This window comes from Diceros bicornis, chromosome 18, assembly GCF_020826845.1.
Source record: "Diceros bicornis minor isolate mBicDic1 chromosome 18, mDicBic1.mat.cur, whole genome shotgun sequence".
Taxonomy (NCBI): Eukaryota; Metazoa; Chordata; class Mammalia; order Perissodactyla; family Rhinocerotidae; genus Diceros; species Diceros bicornis.
Window position 1 is genome coordinate 22,867,438 of NC_080757.1, and position 19,172 is coordinate 22,886,609.

The 19,172-nt window shown below is 49.4% G+C and overlaps 1 protein-coding gene across 1 annotated transcript in view; it reads right to left on the reverse strand.

Moving 5' to 3' along the window:
- The window catches only part of ASIC2 (acid sensing ion channel subunit 2), a 991,167-nt gene extending 977,696 nt beyond the window's left edge, over positions 1-13,471 (reverse strand). Inside the window, exon 1 of the mRNA XM_058560359.1 lies at positions 12,917-13,471. Coding sequence (XP_058416342.1) covers positions 12,917-13,471 — 555 coding nt within the window. The remainder of the gene's footprint in view (positions 1-12,916) is intronic.
- Positions 13,472-19,172: the final 5,701 nt, after the last annotated feature.

Consider the following 19,172-nt stretch of genomic DNA (forward strand, 5'->3'; position numbering starts at 1 on the left):
ATGGACGCTCATTTCCTAATGTTGGACCCCTGAGCCCCACATTTGGCAACTTGGAGAGATATCAAGTGTTACCCTGGCAAGAAGAGCCTTCTCCAGCGTCTCAACTTTCCTGAAGAGGGTGCTGTGGAATTGCTTGGCACTTGCAGCTGTGCATTCCTGAGCCAAGAGACTGGGCAGGAGAGAACAAAAGATCGGGTGCAGATCTGCCGAGCTGGGAGGTCAGGAAGACCACAGGCCTACGTCCAGCTCCTGAAGACGTGGTGCTTGCAATAGGCAGCCCCTCTTCCCCTTAAAAGGGAAAGCCTGGGCCGGCCCTGTGGCTTAACGGTTGGGTGCGCGCGCTCTGCTACTGGCGGCCCGGGTTCGGATCCCGGGCGAGCACCGACGCACCGCTTCTCCGACCATGCTGAGGCCGTGTCCCACATACAGCAACTAGAAGGATGTGCAGCTATGACATACAACTATCTACTGGGGCTTTGGAGAAATAAAGAAAGGGAGGAGGATCGGCAATAGATGTTAGCTCAGAGCCGGTCTTCCTCAGTAAAAAGAGGAGGATTGGCACGGATGTTAGTTCAGGGCTGATCTCCCTCACAAAAAAAAGGGAAAGTCAAATTCACAAAGCTGATGCACAGTGCCCCGGCCGTCCTCCCAGTGAAGCCAGCTGCAGGCAAGACACGTGACATCAGCCCAGAAACCGCCGGCATGTTCATCAGAGGAAAAGGTCTGGGGAGGGCCGCCTCTCAGGACCCGTCTTTCGACTGCACCTGTGCTACTCCTTCTCCTCTAAGGCTGGAATTGTAGCTGCAAGGTCTTGTTCTGGAAAGCTGGAAATATTCTCTTGCAGCGCAAAGCCCTGCAGCCAGCCTTCAGCTACAGACAGTTGGGCTGCCTCTGCCTCCTTTCTCGGTTCACCTGCACAAAGGCAGGGGATGCAGGTAAGAGCTGGAGGGCTATGTGGACAGCCGGGCACTACAGCTCCGAGCTGAGGCTTCCCCTGCACCCACTCATGGGCTCTGGTTCAGCTCTAGCAGCTGCCACATTTCCGGTTCCCAGGGGAGGATGCTGATAGACGGAGGGACTTGGGCCTAAACTCTAACCCTTCTGAGCTGAAGACATGCTGATACATGGCCTGACTTCACTTAGCTCAGCCCTGCACAAAGAAGCTTGATGTCTTCACAAAGAACCCCTGAAGGGAATCAGAAGGCATGAACTCTGATCTCCAATGATACCACTCTCTTGCTGAGTGACCCTGTGCCGGTCACTAAACCTCTCTGAGCCTTACCTATGTTCAGCCATGAAACAGATACATTATTACCTTTCTACTTTCAGAGTTATCATGAGGATCAAATAGCATCTTACAAAGAAAGCATTGAGCATCTGGAACCAGAGTATCTGTTTCAAATCCCACTTCCACCAACTACGTGGCTTTAGGCCTGTCATTTAATCTTTCTCAGCTTCAATTTTTTCCATGCAAAAAACAGAGCTACAAATGTTACATATTTCACTGGGCCGTTGTGAAGACTGAATGGGCGATTCCACATAAAGTGGTTAACTTAATACAGTGCCTGGGATATAGTATGTGTTCAGAAAATGTTAGCAATTATTAGCAGGTTTTGTAAACTACACAGGGCTGACCACATGGAAGAGATTCTGCTTTTTGACATAGGCTGGGCGTCTACAGTAGCTTACATCTGACAGTAACAGCGGGAGCTGGGTGCCCGCCTCGACTGCGGCCTCACTCCCCTACCTGGAACTTGCTGATATCAATGTGGATTTCCCAAAAAATCCCTTTGCTCTTGGCTCTCTTGTCACTATGTTTCATCACCAGCTCATCTTAGTAATAATAAAAATAACAATAGCAACAAAATAGCTAACATTCTACATCAGGCCAATACTGAAAGTTTCCCTTATGTTATTTCATTCAATGGCTACAAATGATCATATGAAGTAAGGGCCAGTATTATTACTATTTAACAGATGAGGAAACTGAGACCTGGAGAAGGTAAGTAATTTGCACAAGGTCATTAGTAAGATCTGTTTTTTACTCACAGAGCACTTCCTTTCTGACAGCAAATGTGTGGGTTTTCCCCTCACACCAAGCAATTCTGACGATAACCATCCTGAGTTAGCGCAGGCCCCACAGGTTAAGGCCTCAGCCCCACAAGACTGCCCCCCAATTCAGACGCCCCCTCAGGAGTCCAGACCACCCGTACTTCTGACCATCTGGTTATAAATCAGGGATTCCCACGACTTCCTTTCAAGTTCAATGATTTGCTAGAGTGGCTCATAGAAATCAGGAAAAGTTTACTTACTATTGCTGGTTTATTACAAAAGATGCAACTCAGGAACAGCCAAATGGAAGAGATGCACAGGGCAAGGCATGGGGAAGGGACACGGAGCTTTCATGCCCTCTCTGGGTGTGCTGGCCTCCCAGCGCCTCCACGTGTTCACCAACCCCGAAGCTTTCTGGGTCCCTTCACATAGAGATTTTTATGGAGGGTCCATTACGTAGGCATGATTGATTAAATCACGGGCTGTTGGTGATTAACTCAATCTCCCACCTTCTAATCGCATGGTTGGTTCCTCTGACAACCAGCTCCCGTCCTGAAGCTATCTAGGGGCCACCAAGAGTCACTTCATTAGCACGAATTTAGGTATGGTTGAAGGGCCTTATTATGAATAAAAAAGATGCTCCTCTCATCCCAATCCCTCAAGAAATTCCAAAGGTTTTTATTTATTTATTTATTTTGTGAGGAAGATCGGCCCTGAGCTAACATCTGCCAATCCTCCTCTTTTTGCTGAAGAAGACTGGCCCTGGGCTAACATCCATGCCCATCTTCCTACTCCAAAGGTTTTTAAAGCTCTTGTACCAGGAACCAGGAACGAAGACCAAATATATATTTCTTATTAATCAAAAAAATCACAGTCATGTAAGCCTGGAGCCTACACCAGTCTGGCACCAAATTCTATGATTGTACCATGAGACTAAAATAACTCATTATGTAATAACCTCAGGTGCCAGAGCCCCTTCATCCTTCCAACACTTGCCCCAATCCTCTGGTGCCCTGGGCAGGGCACCCTCCCTACCAGATTAGCCTCCTTCCCAGCCCGAGAGCTGGGTCTATCCCTAGCCCCACCTACCCCAGGCTACCTCTAATTCATGTACCTCTCAGTCTTCCCAGCCCCCACACAGAACCAGGCTAGGCCCAACCACACCCAAGATTTGCTCTCTAGGATTGGATCTAGCACCCAGACTTTATAACAATTTCCTCTGGGAACTGCTTCTGGAGAAGCCATACAAACCCACTCCAGGGGGCCAGGTCAATTAACAGCCACTTCAAGCCCTGGGTACCACCACCCACACACTTCTGCACTCTCTCTGGATGCACTAAATACCTGCTCTTTCACCTCCAAAGATTATTGCGCAGCACCATTCTTATTCCTGGCTTCTGAAACACTTAGCCTCAAGGCCACACAGTATTGGGAAATGGGGTGGTTCTGCGGGCTGGATGTGTTGGCTTGCATCTATGATTAGGTCTTTCCAATGCCACTTGCCAAGGGCCCTCACCTCTGACCCCAAATATCTGTTCAGGAAGGAAATAAATCAAAGATGCTCAGAGTTGGAAGTAACTTTAGAGGTCACTAAATCCAACTCTTTACCTGTCGTTTATCCACCTCTACAGCATTGCCAATAAGCAATTGCATGGCCTCAGCTAGAGTTGATGACAGGGTACAGGTTCTCTAAACTCCCAGGACAGCTCCTTCCAAGCTGATATCCACCTCTCTGAACTTCTGTCCCCCACCAGTTTAGCTCTGCCCTCTGGCCTCACACAGAGAAAGCCTCATTCCTCTTTGCTATGAAGCATTTGAAGACAGCACTCATCCTGCCTTGAGTCATCTACTTCTCTTTTCAGGCTAAACGGTTTCAGTTCTTTCCTACGCTGCACATCACTCATTGTTTCTGTGACACATGAGGAGCATCACCCCTGGTCAGCCATACATCTCTCACTGCCTCCTGCTTTATAGATGGGCCCGAGCACTGCCAACATCAAAGGCAGTTGCCTCCTCCTCGTGGCTTGAAGCCAGACTGATACACATCCAGGAAGAAATGGCAGTGAAGGCTGGTAGGAGGGTGGGAAGGGAAGTTTTCAGAGAGAGCAGAACTGGGAAACGATGAGAATGCAGGTGTTGATGGAGGTGTGAGCTAGAATGTGAGCAGCTTATGGGTAGGCAGCAGCTGGAAAAATAGGGATAGCTCAACTCTTAGGATTTGAGCAACTCTGGGAAGGGCTTTCCTTAAAAGCTCCAAAGGGGAACAAACCAGCTGTGCCCAGAGAAGTGGATCCTAATCAGAGAGATGCTCAGGTGAATTACGAAGAATCTCCCTCAGAAATTGCTACAGGCCCCAGTTGATGACACTGATCTAGAAAGTCCAAGGATCTTCTAGTCTAAGATCTAGAAAGTCTTTTTAAAAGACTTTTAAAACATGTATTTCTGTCTTTCTAAGCCAGACATAGGTCCATATGACTAGGCTATTCTCCATGTTACCAAACAGATGGAGAAGGTAAAACTAATTGCTACATAGGTTGGGTTCCATAGCAGAGCCTGAGATGGGGTTTCTTGTCCAAGTGATTTATTGAGGGAATGACCTCAGGAAAAGCCTAGAAGGGAGTGAGGCACGCAGGATGGGGCAGGGAGAAAAGGTAAGCAAACATGTGGTTTCGGGAGAAGTCTAGCTCAGCCTGATCCCGGGGGAAGCTCTCAAGCACAAATTGCACCACAATTAGTTCCATCTTGACACAAGATGACTGGCATTTTGTACTCCTGTGTCAGTTAGTCACCGGCCACTGGATGCCCCCCGGAGGCGAGGAGGTGCATAACCTCTCAGGTATCTCCAGGAGAGGCAGCAGCAGTAGACTAAGGGCATCCTCCTGTTCTCAGTGCAGATATGAGAGGTTAGGAGCTGTACCCCCAGCAACAGTAAAGGGGGTCTGCTGGGCATGCCAACATCATCTTCCACAGATGCCCTTGCTAATTCACACAAGCATCCCTGCTCACAAGTGTAGGACCAGCGTGACGGAAACTTTCAGTGAGACCGATGAGCTGCAGCCAGACACAGAATGGCCCATGGACAGGATTTTGATAGTGGGTTTTGTGCCTCCTTTACCCCACTAGAGCACTGATACTCAGTGCATCAGGGTGTTTCTGCTTCTACTCTACAGATCTAGCTCGAACAAACAAACAGATGGATAAATATATCTGATTACAAAATAACATCAACTCCCTCCCCTCAAATACAAGTTAAAATTTGTAGTTTCAGCAAACAAATGTGAGATGAGAAAATAAATTTGGATTATGTTCTACTGCATTAGAGTTCTCTAGGGTGGCAAGTCTCTGGGAATCACCTAGTTCAACCCCCTCATTTTACAGATGAGGAAACTGAGGCCCATAGAGGCTAATTACCTTGCCCAGTGTTGTGCAACTCAATCAACAGAAATCATTAAATCCAGGCAAATATGTTCCTTCTGTGTGTCACGCTTTATTTCTTCTGAATCTAAATTTTCATGGCCACCGAGGTAATCAATAGGAAATGTACCTGAATTATGAGAAAATAAGTGCTGTGAGATGGAAAGATGCTTTAGCATCCAAAGGATGACACTTTTCAGAATATTGTTCCCAAATAAAGCCCAACTTGATAAACAGGCTTCTATCACAGGCTTCAGATTTATCAGGTAGTAAACATGTATTTCTAGAGGCATCCACTACCCAGTAACCACTAAGCTCAGTCTGTATGGACTGGTTTTAAGTCCATTGCATGGGAGAAATGTGATATATGGAATTTCAAACTTGCAGAGGTGATGGAGGCCATTAGTTTCAGGTCATAATAGATCATGGGTCAAATGGTCCCATTGGTCAAGTTTGATATTTTAACCCAGTTCCATCAAACCTAAACACTCAGATAAAAAAGAGAAAGCACACAGCACACTTTCAAATATCTCTAGACCCAGGTGGTATATTTTTGGTCTGATGGAGAGAATAGGATACTGGATACTTTGAAATATGAACTGCTCTGTGGAGCAACATCTCTGACAGCAAACTGGGTGCTAAAAGCTACCAATTCAGTCACTGGGGGATTTTTTTTTAATGGGATCCCATTTCAGCTCTTACTATAGAAATCAGTGGCAAACTAGGATTTACTTTACAGAAAATTTTCTAGAACTCATCACTTCATTAAGGAAAGGACTTTCTGTAGAGAGGAAAAGGGAATCACTGTAGAGAGAGAGAAAGGGGCCAATTCCCAATTCAGTAAGCTCTCAGGTGGCTTTTTTCATCAGCAATTCTGAAGGTCTCAGAGGCACTTGCTCCCACAAGCAGCTAGGCATTAGCTCAGTGGTCTGTGCAGTAGCTTCAACTTTTCTTTTCACTTTCTTATAATGACCCACCTAGATGGTGCGGGTCATTATAATAGTCAGCTCCCAGTCATTGTCCTACCCCTCCATCACATCACAGAAAATTCAATTCACCCCCAAAAGCTCTGCTTCCAGAGAGCCCCAACCTACAGTTCTGCAAACATGAAGATCCCAACCAGAGGCTACATTCACTCAGCTTGGGAGAGGTTGCCTCTCCAAGGACATGGTAAATGCTCACAAAACCTAAAAGCATCTTAAGGAATGTGCATGATCATCTAATTCGCATTAGATATAATTTAGACCATTTTGACATGCAGCCTAGAGACTCCATAGGTGAGGGAGAGTCAGGGTCTACACCCGTGTGCTGAGGCATGCAGGGATGGTCACGCAAGGAGAACCTCATGGTCATGAGGAGTTGGGCCTTATCCAGGAGCAGAGACAGGCTTCAGTCAAGAGATCTAATTTGGTGTCAACCGACACATCTCTGGTTCATCCTAGCAAACATACAACAAACAGTGGGACCAAGATGCCTTCAGGTAAATGCACAGCTGGATTGTCAATAAGGTGCCATCAAAGCAGAGCAACTGATGTTCACTTGTGAACGTAAAATCCAGGAGGCTGAGTTAAGAGGGGCAGTTACCACTCTCTCTCTCACAAATTACCTGGGTGCTTCTGGCAGATAAGACAAAACATCCCGCAAAGGGGTATTGATCAGACCCATTGAGACATATCTTTGGATTTTATTTTTACTCTAAATGGATCTTTGAGGGAATCTCTAACAGCCTGGACACTACTCAGGGGACCCAAGAAGAAAAGAGCAAGCTGACACCGGGTGTGTACTGCGTGCCAGACGAGGCACCAGATGTACAGAAGGTGTGACCCCAGGCGTAGGGATATGCACACGCACATTTTCTGTGACCAAATGCAGCTAATCCCAAAATGCCAAAATAATACATGCAATTATATCTGGGATGCTATTATGGGCAAGTTTTTCTTCCTTCTGTATTCTTTCCCACACTTCCCAAGTTTTCTCCGATGAGCATGGATTATTTCTATAATCAGAAAGTGTATTACTAAAACAATAACAATAATGGGACAAGTCATCCCAATGCAGGTGGAATCCCAGGTACCTATACTGAAAAGGGAAACCTAAGAATGGTCATTTCGCTTTATCTCAGCTCCACGGTCATCTTACATTCAAAAACCTTCACGCCCACTTAACACACTAACACACTCTGAAGACACATTTTGAGAGCTTACCATGTGCTAAGCAGTTCTGAGTCCTGAGAACATAAAGTTAGTAAAGACATCATGTCTTACAGGGAGGAGAGACAGAAATAGGCAATGCATAAAAATTATCAGTGGTTAAAGAACTCAGGTATTAAATTAAATCATCTCTGAGGTCCCTTTTAGTCTAAACAATTCATGATTATAACACAAGGAAAAGCATAATGATTGCTCCAACAGAAGGGAAACCAAAATGCTGTTTAGAAGACACAGGAGGAAGAGATGAATTTAGATTATGGTCATGGGGAGAGGGATTGGCAATGGTTTTCTGGAAAAGGCTACAAGATATCAGAGCTGGACTTTAAAGGATGAGTAGGATTTAAATAACCAGACATGGAGACAGAGGTGTAAAAGGTAAAGAAGTAAGAGAGAAAGGCCCACGAGCAAAGGATTCTGGGTCAATTCAGGAAATAGCAAGTGACTATTTAATCAACAAACCTGTCCTGGGTATTGACTGTGGGCAGGCCCTGTATTCAGCATGATGTTTGATGAGACAAGATTCCTGCTCTCAACTAGCCCCCCACCTGCAGGGGATGGGAAAAAGGCCGGTGCCCTCTCTGGTGGCCAGGATCTGGTCTCTCTGTAGCATCACTGCTGCACAGTAGGTGCTCTATCTGATTGACAAAGGAATGAACGTGCGTGTACTAACAGGACACACTGTGATGAAAGCTGGGTGCCTGGTACCTAGGTCACTCAACTCCTATCAGGGTTGGGGCAGCAGGAGCTTCCTGGGGTGAGGTCAGGGGTGAGGTCATGAGCTGGAACATGGAAGCCAAGATGGTGGGTCAGGAGAGGACGTTCAGGCAGCAGAACTGATGGGAACGAAAGTACAGAGAAAAGTGAAAGTTTAATATTTTATGAGAATTAAGAATCCCACAAACACAGCAGTTGTCTGTGCTCTAAAGCTTTCGATGAGTCACAGCACGGAAGAGTGGGAAGAGCGCTGGCCTGGAGTCAAGAGAGCTGGAGTTGAGCTGAGGCTCAGTCAATACTCTTTGGGACGCTAAGCAAAGAAGGGACTGCCCTGTGCTAGGCACCTGTCACGCACTAGCTCTCGGCACACCTCACCTCACTGGATCAGACAACAACTTTGAGTGGCGGGTGCTATTCTTCCTGTTTTAGAGGTGGTGAAAGTGAGGTTAGGAAACTCGCCCAAGATTAGACAGCGGATAGGGGCACAGTTGGAATTCCAGTTCAGATCTCTCCCCAAAGCCCACATTCTTCACACACCTGCTCCTCCTGTAATAAGAAATAATTAGAGATTAGTGATGGATGCACCAGCCTTGTGAAGGAATTCCAAATACGTGCGCTTCCTAAACCCTCACCTCCACCTCTCTACAATGCTGTGTGATGTAGATGAACAAGATCCACAGAAGGCCTCTATATGGCGGAGAGACCTTTTTTTTTCAGTGAGAGAAGAAATGCTTTTCCCAAGAAATCTCAATTTTAAAATACAAATACGCACAATTATAGAAATCAGGTTAAATGTGCCCACTGAAGGGTCATTGGCATTCCTGAACCTGAAGGCAGATGAACCCCAATGTGATGAGCAGAGAAACAACCTGGAACAGTCACGTGCTCATCGCACACAGTCAGGCTGCCACCTGTCAGCAATGGTTAGCTATTGAACCTCCACTCTAAGAAACTCCATCTCCGTGAGCCTGGGACTCCAAAAGAGCAGGCAGCAGCCGCCTCTCCCACCCCTGCTTTATCCTTACAGCATTAGTCATCAACTGACTCCAATGGTAGTCTGCGAACAGGGCAGGTACGCTGGACAATAATAACCCTCCCACTAATGGTGATAACAACCCGCCTTACGTCTGCACAGCTGTCACAATGCACAAAAGGACTTGCACATATATTGTTTCACAGGTTGCATCCTCCCAACAGCCCCGTGAGTCAGAAAGTCACGTATTGCTATCATATGCTACATGAGCAAGTTGAGGCCTAGAGAAGGTGCAAAATACAACCCAAGGAATAAGCTAGGAAATGATGGAGTTGGGATTCAAATCCATGTCTTCCCTCTCCTAATCTTAACCTCAGATCACCCAACATCATGGCCGGAGATACGCCCCCATCCAGCTTCTCACCCCCGCTCCCTTCCTTCCGCTCTAGGTCAGTGGGGCAATCTCTGCTGAGTAGACAACGCGGAATCAAAGTCCCCTTCTGCTTCCCCAGGAAGGAAAAGTATGTGCCTATGTGAAGTCAGATTGTCCCAGGTGAGGGCTAAGAGTGCACCCACATGAGCACAGAGCACACCTGTTCACACGGCAGTCGGAATTCCAAACCCAGCTTCCTGGGGACTTCTAACCTCCACAAACAGCCTTTCACTCTGCTAGAATCATGGCTCATTCACTAATTAAAGGGTATTACGCACTTCATTGCACACCAGCTAAGAACTTGGAATAAGGAAGCTTATATGAAAGCATTAGTCTTGGAGATGGCACTAGGTATGCTTTACAGAAAAAGAAAAACAGGAAAAGCAATCCACCTGTGACATCCCCTCCCCCACACACAACTTCTGCAAGTCAGCCACAGCGCTTAGAGAAAGAAGCCACCCAGCAGAGGACAATCCCAGGTAAAGCCTAGTAAGTAAGCCAAAAGGACACTGATATGCAGCAGAAAGAATGGATAAGAGAGAAGGCCGGTGAACTGATTCTTCCACCAATGACCTGCGAGGCTCTCTACTCCCATCTGGTGTGGGAGCCCAAGAATAAGAGCACCCATACCCCATGCCAAAAGGGACAGAGAGACAAAGGGGGAGTGCGAAGGATACCCATCACTGCAAGGTCTTAGAACAAGCTTGGCATCAGGCCCCTTCTTTTAGAGGCTCAGCATGGCTGCTCACTGTGACCAATGGGGGAAAAAGATCAGCCTCCCCCTGGGGACTCCTCCAGGTCTCCTGGAGTGGGTGCCCTTTTTGACACTCCCTGAACAGCCTGAAGACTCAGCCATGAAGCTCATCACCTTTTCAGTGCTGGGGGAGGACACACATAGAGGGTCAGTCCAAGGAGGGACACTCAACCAGATGGGTCTTGAACTTGGTGAGGAGGGCAGATAATGACATGAAACTTACTAAGTAATGAACCACATTCACAGGCAACTTCACCATTTGAGAGACATCCTGGAGACATCAAAGGCTCAGGTAAGCCTTTAAGGCCTGATCTTCGGCCTCTTAGGACGCCACCAATTCAAATGATGGGCCAAGTCCAAAAGCACCCCAGGGTCAAAGAACCTTTACTTCTAAATGGAACTCGGTCATGAATTGAGAGGAAGCCACTAGTTGGACATGCAGTTATGAGGATGCTTGAGAACTCGGTCCAAGGTCTGCTACTAACTGCAGTTTCTCTCTGTGCCACCCTCTCTCTGCTGTCTGTGTGTTCCATGTGTGTTCAGGCAGACAGAGGAACAGCCGAGTGCATTTCCGAGCTGCATGGTGCAGCGGTGAGCTGAGCGTTGCCACGGCACTAGAAAGCACGGGGTGGAATACAGGGGTGGTTGCAGACTTCGAGAATGAGGCATTTTCCCCACCTCTCCCCAAGCCACCTAAGACATCATTTGTGTGTGACATGGTTTAGGATCCTGTTTGCTCTATTCAGAAGGGCTTCTAATAGTGCCGGTTCCTTCTCCCAGCTCATGCCTGCTTCCTCTTTAGCATACATACACTGCCCAGATTTTGCTTTGCTCTTCCTCACAATGTTTAAAACGGATGATACAAAACAGCTCCCCCAGGAACCAGAGCTCTATAGGATGCGAGAGGCAATTACCCCTGGCACTCTGGGCTTTTCCAGAATCCGAGACAGCCAACAGCAAGCACAGAGGCTGTGGGCAGAGGCTGGTTGTAGCATTAGAAGAAAGTCAGAGCAAGAGGCTGGTAGGCAGTGGATCTGAGTGGATCGGGTGGGGAACAATGCCCCACAGGAAAGGTCGAGCATGTCTTCATTAAGCAGAGGGCTCCAGACAAGTGCTGATGACAGAGTTCAATCCCTTTGCAACTGCTGCACCTGCCATCCCGAACTTACCATTGCCATTTGGCTCAAGGCTCTGAGACTCAAAAGCTCTCGATTCTCCTGAAGGCGGCTACGGGAGAAGCAGGCACAGCGGGCTTCTGGAGGGTCCCACAGCCCCTGGTGCCCTGGACTTGCCTGGAAGCAAGGAAGTGTCTGCAACTGGAGACCTGTTATGCCAAGTGATGTCTAGCAGCCCACTAATTGGGCAAACCGAGAACCCTGGCAGCAACTGCTCTCCTCCCTGCCTGTCTCTCTCGGCCCCTCCAGGAAGCCCCATCCTGAACATGAGCCACATCCCCCTCCGCTTTTCCTATTTACTCAGCTCCACACTCCTCCTCCAGGCTTTCTAATCCCACAGCTGCTCACCCCTCCCCACACCACTCCTCTCCCATCCACGTTGTTAAGCGATTGTACATACAGCAAAACCGAGCCTTTGAGTTTCAAGATGAAGCTCCTAGACAAGCCAGCCTGGACATCTTCACCCTCACAGACATCTCACTGACCACCCTACACACAGGCCTGCACCTAGACCCTCCTCTTTGGCCCAAGCACTCTGGACATCTCTTTGCTTCTGACCCGACAGTCGACCAGACAGAGACTCGGGGTCCCCGGCCTCTCCTCTCCCCACACAGAGCTCAGAATCCACACAAGAAAAGGAAGTAAAGAGACTTCCACACCTTTGCAGCATCACCTGCTCCAGCAAGCGCCCAAAGCCACTGGAACCAGCCAGGCTGCCTGGGGCCCCACACCCCCTTCTCTGGCAGCTTTAGCTCCAGCCCAGCCCACAGGATGCAGTGCCTGATGCCACTTCCGAGCAGAGAGAGAGAGAGAGAGAAAATGCCACCTCTTCAATGACAAGCTGTTCCAATCACACAGCTCAGACACCAGGAGCCCTGGACAAAGGACAACTCAGGCCTCCTCCCTCTGGTTGGGAGGAGGCCCACTCACCACATCTGGGAAAGTCACCCCACGGCAAGCCCCACTGTTCACCCTCCACATCTGACCAGACAACAGTGCTCCATTCCAGAAGACAGACTTCTCCAACCAGTTCCAACAACTTTGGCCAACTACTATCTTGGCCTTCAACTGAGGCACTGTTCTCTCTCCTGCTCCAAAGCACAGGGAGACCCGGAACCAAGCAGGAGACCACCGGCGTGGCACTTCTCAAGACGACCAAGCCCAAGAGTGAGCTGAAAGCCAAGTACTCACTGTGGTGAAGTCTTGGTGGCCACACTCCTGCCCTTTGAACTTGCAGTAGAGCATCATATCCTTCAGGTCATGGCCCACACGATGCAGGAACTCCAGCATGCTGAATTGCTTGGGTTTGTAGTGTTTGAAGTTGGCCTTCTGCCGCAGGGCCTCCAGCACCGTGGGGTCAGCCAGATGTGGGTCCGGGATCTGCAGGTTGACGTCGAGGAGGGCCAGCAGCTCCCCGGCATGGTACAGGTCATTGGTGGTGAGCCTGGAGAAGCGGAAACCATTGAGGTTGCAGAGGGTCACAGCTGGGAAGACCAGGCTATGGGCCACCACCTCATCCACTTTGGTGACGTGCTGGTAGGAGAAGTAGTAGGACACCCTCTCGGAGCTCTCCACCAGCAGCAGGCCCAGGGAGCCCATGAAGGCCAGGGCCCAGAGCACCCGCCGCACAGTCAGCGGTCCATACACGAAGATGTGGCGGATGCCGTGGAGGGTGGAGGTGTTGGCGAAGATCTGGATGCTAGAGGGCTGCAGGCTGCCCTCGCTGGGGCTCTCCTTGAGGTCCATGGGGACCCTGTGCAGTTCCGCAACTGGCTTCAGGTTGCTCAAATTTCAGGGAAGAGTTCCCAGTCCTCTGGCTTTGCTTAAACCTTGACGTTCAAGGAAGACAACGCAGAGCAAGCATCAGGCCGGGCGCTGTGAGTTATCCTGAGAGCCCAGCGGCGCGCTGACAGGGGTGAGTGTTTATATAAACCCCATTCAAACTCTAGCTCCTGATTTTTTCCAGGCGATAAGGAGGGCTGGTTTTATTTAGGGAGACACCAAGGTGATGTGGAAGAGATGTGGGTGGGAAGGGAGAGCTTAGCCAATGGAAATAAAGTCCTCCCCCCTACACACGCCACTAGAGACAAGATTAAAAGCGAGAGCGAGGGAGAAAATGCTTAAAACAAGTCGCTCGGCAGCTCGGAGCCTGTTAACCAGTGCATATTGCCCCGTGTTAACCATCCTGGGGATGTCAGGGCGGCCACGCTGATGCACTGCGGGCGGGCGGGCGCAGCGGCAGAGCCTTCAGAGCCGCCGCCGCCGCTCGGTTCCTCTCCCCGTGCTGTTTTGGACTCCCGATTCGGTTTCTCGCCGCCGGCCTCCGTCCCTCCTCTCCTCCTCCTCCAGGCCCCCGTTTTTGGGCAGAATTCCAAATGCCGGCGGCAGCGGCTAGCGCCTCGGAGAGGAGGCAGCGCGCTGCCGCGGAGAGGCGAGGACCGGGAGGCTGGGAAGGATGCGGGGGCTCGGACGGGGACTCGTCTCTCCCCCGCCTCCCGGAAGAAAAGCGAGACCTAGAGGGCGCAGAGCGAGCCGGCCTCCCTCACCCGCCGCTCCACCAGGCTGCTGGGGGGAAGGGCGGGGCGGGGGAAAGGGCTGGTGGGGGCTGGGGACCCGGCGAAAGTTTCTTTACGGTCTTTTTTGGAGGGAGCTGGTGGGGGCTTCTCGCCAAAGGTGGAGAACCAGCCCTGGGAGTGAGACGTGACACTCCGCCCCCACAGATGGCAGGAAAGCGCTTGATAAACTCCGGTGAGCCAGGTATGGGGGTGCAAGCAGCATTCCACTGTACCAGCGTCTGCTCCCAGTTCAGACTGGGGTCTCCAGAGGGGAGATGCTGAAAATGGGGAAGGAAAGGAGTGATCTAAAACCAGACAGCCTCTGCTGCCGGTGGGAGGGGGACATTCCAAGGAGCAGGAGCCCCTCCGGAGACAGAAGAGCCAGTCGCCCCTTGGGGACCCAGAGAAAGAGCAACAAGTAGCCCTCACACTGCAGAGCTATCCCGCCGAGATTCTGTATCTGAAAAAGGAAGACAGCTGGGGTTCCAGGTAGGGCTGGCTGCACTCTTTGGGCAGTGTGTGTGAGGGTGTGTGTGTGTGTGTGTGTGTGTGTGTGTGTGTGTGTATTCTGCCCCAAGATTTGCCAGATGGAGGCACAGCTGGAGCAATAGGTAGGAGCAAAGAATTGAGCTTCCAGCCACCCACCTCCTTTTTCCTGAAAAATCCACTGGAAATCAGCCCCTGCTAGTAGGTGGGTGTGGCTTGCCCCATGCCAGGGATCAAATGGCTGGAAGCTTTGGAATCAGTGATGCTAAATCCCCACCAGGAGGGAAGGAACAGAAAGTTTCAGTGGCCAACCCAATGCACATTGCCAAGTTGGAGCAGAGCCACATGGAGGTGCCTTGTTGAGCCAACCTCGTGTCCCCAGGGCATGCCAAGCTTAAAGCTCCTTGTAAGATGGTTCAGAAGAAGGTGGGTTAGATAATGTCCCTCTTGGTTTATATCTACTCTGAAATATTTCTCTATCCCATCTGTCCTCTTGCTAAACCAGATCCAAATTGAGAACAGTGTCCGGATGCACTCTGAGGCAACACGTGACGTTAAATTGGTGGTTTATTGATCCCGGGAGCTCAACGAGCAGAAGCATCACAAGTAAGCACGAATAACAGAGGCTAGTCAACCTGATGCATGCGCCACCCCAGAGGTCCCAGACTCCAGCCTATAGGGCTGCCTAGGTGGGGCACGGGGTATTCAAACAGGGATGCCAAAATTAACTAAGAATCTATCATATGTTAGGACCTGGGTGAGGGTGTCTTATCATCTCACTTAACCCTGTCAGCCATCTTGATAGGTCTGTGTTGTTGTTATTACCCCTATTATACAGATGAGGAAACTGATGCTCACAAAAGTAAAGTGGGCTGACCAAGTTACACAGTGAGTAAGTGCCGGAGCTGGGACTTGAACTTGGGCATGTTTTCCTCCAAATTGTAGGTTCAAAAGCAGACCCAAACACTCCTTCCCAAATTTGGGAAGGGGGCAAGCATTTCTACCCCAGTTCCTCCATACACATACACACACACAAACTCACCACATACCATGTACCAGCTCCTCCTTCCATACATATAACACAGCCCCCTTCCTTCCCTCTTCTATGCCGAGCCATACCCCTGTTGTCCATGTTTTCACAGCTCAAGGTTCCTTGATGAAACTCTCTAATCTTTGGCCCATCAGCCTGTTGAACTCTAACTCTGTCCCAGACACTGTATTGGTTTTGGGGAAACAAAGACAAATGAAACACATTTCTGACCCTTGAAAACTCAGGGTTCATTTGGGGTGGCGGTGGTATTGGTTCGCAAACTGGCCCCCGTGAACAGAGGGCAAGGAGAGAGGGAAGAAAGAGGCAGACCACTCCAGATTGGTAGGTGGCAGGTTTAATAAGCAAGGGAACTTACGAAGGAGACTTATCTTGGGCAACGGTGACATGAGTACATCTCCACAGCCGCCCACTAGAATCTTAAAAGTTTATATAGAGGCCTTAACTGGGTTCAGTCGTGTACATAGTCCCTATGGTCCTAAGGACAACTTAATCTCTCAAGCCTGTGTCCTTAGAGCAGAAGAAGTATATTCCAAGGAAAGAGGAGCTGGTGAGGATCTTAGATTGCTGCCTGGTGCAGCTGAAGGATCAGCCAGCAGTCATGACCTCTCAGTTACCTCCCCCAACACTTCACCTCTCATGACCTTGCCCTGAGAGGTCAGCAAGGGGTTTCACTGCCACGGAGATGGCTCATTTTTGGTGGCTGTCTGGCTACACTGGAGGCAGATGCCACAGCAACAAGGCAGGCACATTCAAGAGAAAACACAGATTAAGAGAATGAGTCTCAAAACAATTTTTTCCACCAAGAGCCCCATGATCCAAACCACTGACTTATTAAGTCCCCGAGGTTGGGGGTCAGATCACTCAGGACATTCACTTTTGTCCTCATGTGGCTTAATAAAGACATCACATTAGCAGACTGATCAAGTATGAACACACAACATTCTGTTTGGATAATGGCACAGGTGCCTCCTTGCGAGGGAGTAATAATGCCCAAGGCCATTCTATTTTGGAGGACAGCTTTTCCGATTAGAGGCATTTCAGTGTTCAGTAAGGACAGACTTTGTCGGCTATCATTTAAGCCTTGCTGGGTGAATGTAGTAAGGGCTTCTGTATGTGCTATAACATCCTCCAGGTCAATGGAGGGAACAAAGACGGCAGGAAAATCATTGTACTAAAGGGAAAAAGAATGTGTCCACTTGGCCTTGAGGAGAGCGAGGTTGGCAGCTTTAGGAACTTGACCTGGTTGTGCATACCACACATGTTGGCCAGGGGACGCGGCACTGTCAGGCATGAGGAGATGAACTGGGGGCAGGATATGCCAGACTGGGACCCTACCTTCTCCCCTCTTTCAGTGGTGTCTGTTCCATTCCAAGTAGAGTGTGTTTCAACAGGTCCAGCTTGCAGCAGTACAACGGGATCCCAGTGGAGACTGAGTAATCCCCCTCACCCTGGGGTGTGCAGTAACTCACCCATCCCAGTGGGACCTCCATTGCAAGTTCCAATAGATAATGCCTTTCCCAGGCGTGATGAGACTTGGTGTTTTCAGCAGCATAGCATGTTGATCCCCGGTATGAGTCGGGACATTGGCTGTTTCCCATGACTTCCTTACCTTTATGGCATTGGGTGTCTCGGCAAGAGTCCCCATTCTGGCATATGGGGCAACTAGCCCTACTGGTTGATCATTCAAAGGTATTAAAGGTCCTAGGTTTTTAATCCCTAGGACAATACTTTAGTCCACCTGGCCAAGGACTAAATGGAACCTCCATTCAAGGTCATGTTCTTTTGTCTGGTCTTGCAGATTATGACCTTTGAAATGTGACTCCTAATCACTGTCTATCTGACAAGGATAGCCACACATGGTTCGCAGCTTCTCTAATCCCCTAATGGTGGCAGCCTGATATGCATGGCAACAGGGGAAAGAGAGGGTTAGTCCAGATGCAGTGTCCACACAAACCAGGGTATGTTTAGAACCCTCATTCAGAGGCGGGGGCCCAATATAATCAATTTGCCAATCTCTCACTGGTTGGGAACTCCACTGGATGGCCCCAGACTCCTTTGGCAGTTGCTTTGGGCATTGTTTAGAACTTACAGGCCTTGCCATTACTGCATTAACCAAGTCACTATATTTCAAGGGCAATCCAGCATCCTTGGCCATATGCCATTCCACCCAGGCACCATGGCGGGCACTCTTTCTATGCACCCAATCTGCTGTATCTACCGAAGGGTCAGTAGCTAAGGCTCATAATGGGGCTAGGGCATTAGCTTCCTGATTGCCAGGGGGTGTCAGAGCATTATAAGCTGAGACGTGGAAGACAGTGAGGATTGACTCAGGATCTTGCAGGTGAACCCAAATGTCTTTCCACCTGTCCTGACCTCACGAAGGCTTATTTATGATCATCCACCTCTCAGCTTCCCATTATCCAAGCCATAGGATTAATCCCTTTAGAACTGCCCAACTGTCAGTGCAAAGGGTTAACAGCCAGGGCTCATGAATGATCACCAGCCAAACTCCTATGAGTTCAGCCCACTGGCTGCTGTGGTTCGTTCCTGTTTCCAGGCATCTGTATACCAGACGTCAGTGGGAATTTCCCCCACTCCCTCCCTACAGGCTGCAGGGGCCACCACAGGAATAGAGGTGGGGTCATTTGGAGGATCTACATACTCTACAGGGCCTAGTAGAACCCACATTTCTATAGGTGGTGGACTGGCGGAAAGGGTGCTCCTCTGCTGCAGATAGGCATACTGCTTAGTCAAAGTGGGAGTTTAGCCATGGCAGAGGTGGGTTGATGGGACATATTCTCAACCCACCTCTTGATAGGAAGGGAAGTTCTTACCATGATATGTTGTTCCTTCGTGAGAGTCTCTACCTGGAGAGGTGCAGTGTACACTGCTAGGAGTTGTTGCTCTATGGGGGTATATTGGGTTTCTGCCCCCTTCCAGACTCCTAGGGGTACTCTCTGGGACCAAAATCCTAGGGATACTCTCCCCTTCTGTTGTCTCTGCCAAGTGCCCAACCCATACCTTCCGGAGTCACAGACACATCTAACTCAAATGGTAGCCCTACTTGGGAGATGCCCAGAGCTTTAATCTGCTTCACTAGTATTTCTGCCTTCTCAAAGGCGGCTTGCTGCTCTGATCCCCAGCGCCACGTGTGCGCTTTCTTCACCAGACAATATGAGGGACAGAGGCACTGTGCCAGGTGGGAAATAAAAGCCCTCCCAAACCCCCAAATCCCTACAAAGGCTTGCACCTCCTGCACTTTTTTAGGAGTCAGGCAGGCTTGCGTCGTATCCTCACAGCTTCTGGGACAACATGCATCTTACCCAACTAAACGACTTCCCCAAAATTTATGGTG